This window comes from Pogona vitticeps, chromosome 3 (genome assembly GCF_051106095.1).
Source record: "Pogona vitticeps strain Pit_001003342236 chromosome 3, PviZW2.1, whole genome shotgun sequence".
Classification (NCBI taxonomy): domain Eukaryota; kingdom Metazoa; phylum Chordata; class Lepidosauria; order Squamata; family Agamidae; genus Pogona; species Pogona vitticeps.
Genome location: NC_135785.1, coordinates 183,053,170 through 183,061,183, shown reverse-complemented (window position 1 = coordinate 183,061,183; position 8,014 = coordinate 183,053,170). Strand labels below are relative to the sequence as shown.

General features: G+C 40.8%; 1 protein-coding gene across 8 annotated transcripts in view; it reads right to left on the bottom strand.

Annotated features, from left to right (window-relative positions):
• Positions 1-5,203: 5,203 nt before the first annotated feature.
• FRMPD4 (FERM and PDZ domain containing 4) overlaps positions 5,204-8,014 on the bottom strand; it is a 403,518-nt gene continuing 400,707 nt past the window's right edge. For 5 of the 8 annotated variants that reach the window (XM_072994369.2, XM_072994367.2, XM_020786779.3 and 2 more), the window contains exon 17: positions 5,204-7,113. In XM_072994369.2, the coding sequence (XP_072850470.2) occupies positions 5,780-7,113 (1,334 nt within the window). In that variant the 3' untranslated portion in view covers positions 5,204-5,779. Of the gene's footprint in view, positions 7,119-8,014 lie in introns of all 8 variants that reach the window. The other 3 variants (XM_020786781.3, XM_078390378.1, XM_078390379.1) reach the window with 1 other exon arrangement.

The window sequence follows — 8,014 nt, the reverse complement described above, 5'->3', positions numbered from 1 at the left end:
TTTCATGCTGGCAGAAATGTTTCTCTACTTGGAAAAACCTTCACATAATTCTCTTTTCTGGGAGTTCTACCTAAGAGACCCATACCTATAATTGTGGCTTACATCAAGAAAAGGCCTAGCAGGCAAAGCTTTAAGGCTTAAGATAGGTCTAGCTCTGCCTTAGCTTCCTGTGCACCCAGGAAGCTGCTCCACTGCTAGCTGGGAATTATGAGATTTGTGGTAAATATATATACAGTACAGTGGTGCCCCGCATAACGAGTGATTGGTTTAACGACGAATCCGCATAGCGATGTGTTTTTTGTGATCACAAAAGCGATCGCATTGCAATGTTTTTAATGGTAAAACATCGCTTTGCGATGATCAGTAAGCGTTTCGCTTACCGATTATCGCATAACTATGTTTTTCCAACAGCTGATCGGTGGTCCCAAAATGGCCGCCGGGTAAAGAAAATGGCCGCCCGCTGTGTTTTCGCGCCCTTTCCTCGCTTACCAGGCAGCGAAAATGTCGGCCGCATGGAGGATTTTTGCAGAACGGTGAGTTTTTTTGCCCATAGGAACGCATTAAATGTGTTTTAATGCGTTCCTATGGGCTTTTCTGTTCTGCATAGTGACGAATCTGTATAGCGATGATTTTTTTCGGAATGGATTATCGTCGCTATGCAGGGCACCACTGTATATCCAAAAATTCCAAGCGAAATAATTTATGACCTGCCTTTCCAGTGCTACCTTAAGAAAAAATGGCACAGACATGAAATATATCATTGCTGTCATCCTTGGAAAACTGCAAGACGAAGAAAAGCTTCACAGAGCCAGAAGCTATACACTGTCCTGACTGTTAAAAAAATCTTTGCTTGGGATCTGACCTGGCCTGCCCATAAGATTCAGGCGATTTCTCCATTCCCCTTGCAAGCCCCAAAACTACAGATACACTATAGGATTTCTTAGTATTGCATTGAAGTTTTTTTTTGAAGGAGCTTTCAGAAATGATTAAGGTCTTTCACTGTTATTTTATACCAGTGTTATACAGTACAGTGGGGCCTCGACTTATGAACGTCCCTACCTATGAACATTTCGACGTACGAACGGCTCCATTTGCAAAAATTGGCCTCGACTTGTGAACAGGGCCTCGACCTACGAATGAAAAAAGGCAGGGGTAAAGGGTGGGAAATTCAAATTTCCAGCCCTTTCCCCTGCCTTTTTGCCTTCAGAGGTCTCAAAGGGCTTTCTCCGATGTCGGGGTGAAAGCCCTTCGATACCTCCAAAGGCGCCGATCGTGGTGGCGGGGACCCCCAGGGAGGTCTTCCATGGTGGCAGGCAAGCCCTGGGAGACCTCCCTGGGGCCCCCCGCCACGGTGATCAGTGCCTTCAGCGGTCTTTAAGGAAGTCCTTTGAGACCTCCGGAGGCAAAAAGGCAGGGGAAACGGGCAGGAAATTCGGATTTCCAGCCCTTTCCCCCTGTCTTTTTGCCTTTTTTCTACCCTCGGAACGCATTGATCGGTTTTCAATACATTCCTATGGGAAATAGTGCTTCGACTTAAGAACATTTCAACTTAAGAACGCAGTCCCAATACGGATTAAGTTCTTAAATCGAAGTACCACTGTACCAGGGTTTTTCATCATGAAAACTCATTAAAATACAGTTGCTAAGGATCAGACTATACAAGCTGCTAGTTTCACAATTAGAAGTGGAGCTTCCTAAAGAGTTAAAGGATGTCTGATTATCCTAACATGAGGTTTCAGGAACTCTGCAAGATGCACATTAATCTTGGTTTTTTTCAGTGTTTGGTCATTGGGAGGTCAACAATACATTTCTTTTGTATGTTGATTGCACAGATGCAATGCAATAGGTTTCAAAGAATATACTTCTGAAGGGACAATGTTTCACTCTTTCTAAATTGTGAAGTGGACACCTCATACAGTTCAATCTTAATTTTTTCTTAAATTCCTAAAAGGCAAAAAAAGTAAGCAAATCTGAACTGGCTAGGCTAATAAATGCTGAGCAGCCCTTCTTTAGAGTGCAGAATAATTGGGTTTAAAGGGGCCTATACGACCATTGATTCCAGCCCCCTGCTCAGTGCAGGAATCAAAGCTGATCTGACAGATGATTGTCTAACTTTCTCTTGAATGCCTTTAGCAGTGGAGCAGTCACAATCTCCTGAGGTGATTGGTTTCACTCATACTGCTCTAACATCCTTTCTCTTATTCAAACAAATTCTGGCTTCCTGTAACTTGAGCCAATTAAGATGTGTCCTGTACTCTGGGATGATTGAGAACAGATCCTGCCCCCTCTGTATGACTACCTTCCAAGTATATGAAAAGTGTTATCATACCTCCCCTCCGTCTTCTTTTCTCAAAATTAAACGTATCCATTTTTTCCCCATTTTTTCCTTACAGGGCTTGGCTTCCTGTCATCTGATTATCCTTGTTACCCTCCTCTGAACTTGTTCCAGTTTGTCTACATTCATCTTGATGTGCAGTGTCCAAAACTGGACATGGTACTCTAGGATGAGGCCTAATCAGTGCCAAATAAAGGGGAACTAATACTTCACGTGATTTGGAGTCTATAATTCTGTTAATGCAACCTAAAATAGTGTTTGCCTTTCTGTAGCTGCATCCTGCTATTGGCTTATATCCAGCTTGTGATCTCCAAGTCCAAGAACCTTCTTGTAAGTACTATGACTAAGTCAAGTATCCCCTATCTTGTAATTATGCATCTGGTTTCTTTTTTCCTAGGTGTAAAACCTTGGACTTATCTCTGTTAAATTTCACTTTGCACTTATCCCTGTTAAGTTTCATTCTGTTGTTTTCAGCCCAGTGCTTGAGCCTATCAAGATCTTTTTGAACTTTGTTTCTGTCTTCCAGGGTCTTAGCTATTCCACCCAATTTTGTGTCATCTGCAAATCTGATCATCATTCCCTGCACTGCCTTATCCAAGTCATTAATAAAATGTTGAAGAGCACTGGTCCCTGAGCCTTAGGGTACCTCATTTGTTACCTTTTCCTAGTTTGAGAAAGAGCCATTCATAAGCACTCTCTGAATACAATTCTGTAACCAACTGTGTATCCATCTGATAGTTGTTTTATCTAGCCCACACACAATTAGCCAGCTAATCAGAATATTACATTGTTTTCAAGGTACTTGCAGAGTAACAGATTTATAATCTGCTCGAGAACTTCATCCTTTTTGCCCTTTTTGAAGATAGGGACTTTAGCCATCTTCCGATCATCTGGGACTTCACCCATCCTCCATGACTTCAAGAAAATAATAGCCCTGGGGATATGAACTCATAGTAAGGTATTCCTTGACTGTTTGTGGATCAATCTCATGCTGCAATCCTGTCCCCTCCACATGTAATTCACATTTGCTTGGAGAGTCACAAACAGTCTTTTAGGGAAAGACTGAACTAAAGTAGGAATTGAGCACTTCTGCCTTTTCTTTGTTGTCTGATTTCCTTTTTCCAACTCCACTGAGCAGCTGAGCCACTATTTCTGGCAAGCTGAACACCCTGAGGATAGAGTCCAGCTGTTGAGCAACACATGGAATACAGCATTTTCGAAAGGTTTGGGAAAACTTCAGATTAAAATGAGATGATTAGTTTGATCTCCAAGCAACACAATCCATGCTGGAACGATCTATCGGCTATTGCAATCTGATGTGGACAAAATGAAATAGCTGCAATTGCTTCCAGCACTGAGCCTTTTTCGTATCTTTTTACTAATATTTCCCACCACCACCACTGGTGTACCAGCATTATATGAACTGCAAAATAACCCTCTGCCTGTATGAGAAATGAAACTTAGAAGCCCATTTGCTAATGCTAGACATGATACAGATATACCATGTTGAAATAAAAAAATTAAGGTAAATGTAGAATGCAGGTATTCTATAGGTGACCAATATTTTAGCAATAAATTTCAAATAACAGAATTGGAAGAGACCTCAAAATTATTTAGTCCAAACTTGTGCCACTGTAGGAAAATTATATAGCTACAGCATTCATGATTTTGTTGCAACTGAAACAGAGATTGGGACGACTGCTTTAACTGTTTAGATGCACTGTAATCCTTTTATCAAGCCATTTGATCATTGTCACTCCTACAGTTTCAAAGGTGACTTATTCTGGTACATAGCTTCTGCTGAATGTCTATGTTGATTCATTTGGGAAGAGAATACAGTAGAAAAATATAGAGCAAGATTGAAGAGCGCAAAATAACAGAATACAAAGTAGAGGAGTAAGACAACCATGAGAGGGTGAAAAAAAAATCAACTTGTCTGCTAGTTGCATTAAATATGCAGAATTGATTGTGGTAGCATTGTTTAAACAGTAGTATCCCTGTATCCACAGATTGGATCCAAGCACCTTGGAGGATAGTGAAAACTGTGGATAAGAGCAAATGCTATACACAGCATGGTAAAAGAAAACAAAATCCAGAAAAAAGTATTTTCACCATGTATTACCAAAATGTGTCACTGGAGGGAACAAGAAACCATGCTATGCATTCCAACAACAAGACTACATAGCATGAAGGCTCCTTTTAGTGGCCAATTCTGGTAAACACATTGTGAAAACATGTATTTTCTAGGGTTTGTTTTTTTAAATAGTTTTAATATATTCAGACTGCAGATAAGTGAAACCACGGATACGGATCCCACAGATACAGGGGTCGTGCTGTATTTTTATTTTCCAAAATGTGGCTGTCTTGGATTCTTTTAACTCAAATGAGACCAGGCACTCATCCAACAATCAGGGCACAAGACAGCACGCTGACAAAATTAACTTGGGGCTCATGCTTCAAGTTACACCATGAGCTAAAATCCAGTGAATAACAGTGAATAATTGTGGATATGAAGTCCGACTTCTCTTCCTTGACATTAGAGAACTGCTTGGCCATAAAAAAGTATGGGGAGAACCTATTCGGAAGCATTGGAGCAAGTTCTTCTATTTGCTGTACTATGCCTCCTTGAAGGGGAACCTTAGAAAGAGCTGCAGCCTGGAAAGTAAGTTGGGGGTGTGTGGGACAATCACCTCCTGAACCAGGCTTAAATTTGTGTTTTTTAAAAAATGTTATTAAGATATTGCTGTGTCAAATATTAGCAACTTGTATTTTATTTATGAATTTTGTGAGCCACCTTGGGAAGTTTTTTTGGTCAAAAAAGAAGAAATAAATAAATTATAGCATAATAGATGCATCAAGCAAACAATATGAACAAAAGATTAATTTATTGTGTATGTGTGTATGTATATATATATATATTTATATATAATCTCTAATAAGTCATATTATTCTCTGGGATTTAAAATGTCTCTTTGCTATTAAAAATTATAATTCAAACATTAAATACTGTTATATACATTAAGATACCATTTCTTAGTTCCAAACATGTATTGTACAGTTTCCAAGTATAAACCTGGACAGGGAAAGGAAGTAATTTCTCTAGTATCACAGTTTTTAGAAGTTAAGATCTATAAGACTTGACCACCAAAAAAGCCAAATGTTGGAACACTCTTGTACTGCCTCTCTCTCTCCCTCTCTCTTTTTTAAAAATAAAGAAAACAGAAGAGTAGGACTGGCCACAAGTTTGACAGTTTTGTAGGTTTTGTTGTTGTTGTTGAAGTCCCATAACTATTTCATATAAAATAACAAAATATACAGAGAGACAGAGAAAAAGAGAGAGAGATCTGTGTTTAACATTAGTTCAAACACATGTATACTTAAATAAAAGGTTTTTCTCCTTTAAATGTATGGCTTTGCAAAGATAGATTATGAAGTGACTTCTGTTTATTTATTTAAAAGCATTTTAAGAGAACGTGTTAGTGTGCTTACAACAGTGGCCATGGTAGTCGAATGACGAGCCAAAAGTTTAATGCTAGAGTCACCGGAGGATTTGCCAAATGCTGCTTCTGCAGCCTTCAGGAGACCGATGTAGTTTATTACCACCTCATCTATTTTAGCTACAATTTCCTCCTGCTGTGTTTCAGAGTTCATGATTTTAACTAAACGCATGCAGGCTTCTGTTAAGCAACAGAGTACTTGAAAGCTAGAGGTCACTGCTACAAGCATTTCCTCTGGGCTTTTTTCAGCCATGGCCATTTTCCTGCAGGCACTTCCCAACTGTCTTGATTCTACAGATAAGAGTTGTTTGCACTGAGAAAGTTTAAGGTCATATGTTTCTGGATTATCCTCCTGCTTCCCCGCACTCGATCGGACCAAATAGAGTAGCTCATTGGCATCCTTTTGTGCTGCAAGAAACCCATCAGGCACTGCGTAATTCTTCTCCTTCATTTCACCGAGTCTCGCAATTCGTGCTTCGAAGGACATGTCACTGAGATTCACATCAGTTCTACCATCCTTGACTTCAAAATGGCTCTTCTTGCTTGGATTCTTTTCTGTATTTCCAGGGGCCTCCGTACCTTTTCCCTCCTTTTCTCCATTTTCCGTGGAAGAGGAAGGAGTAGTGCAATCTGCTACTTTGCCCTGTAATTCAGGACTATACAGGCATGAGAGCTCAGTCCCATCTCTCTGTTCAGCGTCGTCGTCCTCGTCTTCCCCATCTCCCCTCTTTAGGAAGCAATAGCTAAAGGGACCGCGGCATTTCCAGTTGCTAGACTCCAGCTTCCGTAAGGGCAGTGTTCGATACTGCTTGGACTCCCTCTGCATGGGGACAGAACCTCTTTTGACACTCATGCTGACATTCACAGAACTTTGCGAATAACTTTTCGATAGCACTTTGCCCAGAGGAAGCTCTCCTCTTTTTTCTGCTCCTGAGTAATCTGTTCTGAGGCCTTCTGCACTGAACGCACTGGCAGTTGCTTTCTCCTTCTCCAGGAACATCTCAATGCCTGTAGTGGCTGCAACGACACTGCTGCTACGTCGCAACACTTTCCTGTTGTGCGGCATTCTGAGGCTCCCCCCTATTGTATCATATGGCCGTAAACTAACCACTACCCCACCTGACTGGTTGACTTTGGGAACATTAGAAGAGTCTTGGTTTTGACTTGGCACCTTTGTTTCAGAGTGAATGTGGGATGATAGCATGATGGAATCAGCTCCGGGCTGGTTAGGAAAAGCAGAAGGCATGCCTCCTTGTCTTCCGGTCACAGGTTCTGTGAAAGCTACACTAGGGGTAGTAGAAGAACAGAGAGAATAATTAAGCATCTCAAAAAGCCTTTTAATAACTGAGCATTTCAACCTTAGATAATTAACTGTTGTTGTTGTTTTTTAATCATCAGGCATGGTTGATGTGACATCCACAAGACCCTCAAGGTTCTTTTAGAAGACATTAAGTTCATTAAACCCATCATCATCGCTGTCAACAACAGCAAATAAGAAATAAGTTAATCATAGGTATTCTGCGCACTTATATGATCAAGTAAAGGCTACTACATTTCCCTCCTGCTAGCAGGCCCTCCTTCATGCGACCAAATTGTATGCACGACCAGTCATCTGGCCAGTCATATGCCAGCCAGGTGGGAAAAACTGTGGTGCAGCTGCCCTTCTGTGCTTAATAGGATTTTTAATTAAGATGAAGACAGATATACTATCAAAAGAGAAAAGCTGGTGCTTAGTCTCTCAGCTGTGGTGCAAACCTGGCTTCCTCTGGGCATTGCAGTTTGAATGATGAATGTGCACATGAATGAATCAAATGCTACTTCAAGCATAATCATGATCTTAGAACTGCAGAGCTAGAAGGGACCCTATGGATCATCGATTCCAGACCCTGTCAAGGAGGCACAAGCAGGGAATTGAACTCCCAGCCTCTGGCTCTGTAGTTAGCTACCTAAACCCCCGGAACTGTTATGTCCCCATTGTTTAGTCAGGAGTCTCCCCTTTAAATTTTTTTTCTTCAGATATTGGCACATGACATTTCTCTGCTCATCCACTCTCTCACCAAAACAAAATGAAACATTCTTTTTTTTTAAAAAAATGGAAATTGGTCCATGATGTTGGAGGGCATGGTGAGGCTTTTTGATAACATCACAGTTGCCACTTACAGGAGCCAACTCCTTCAAATTC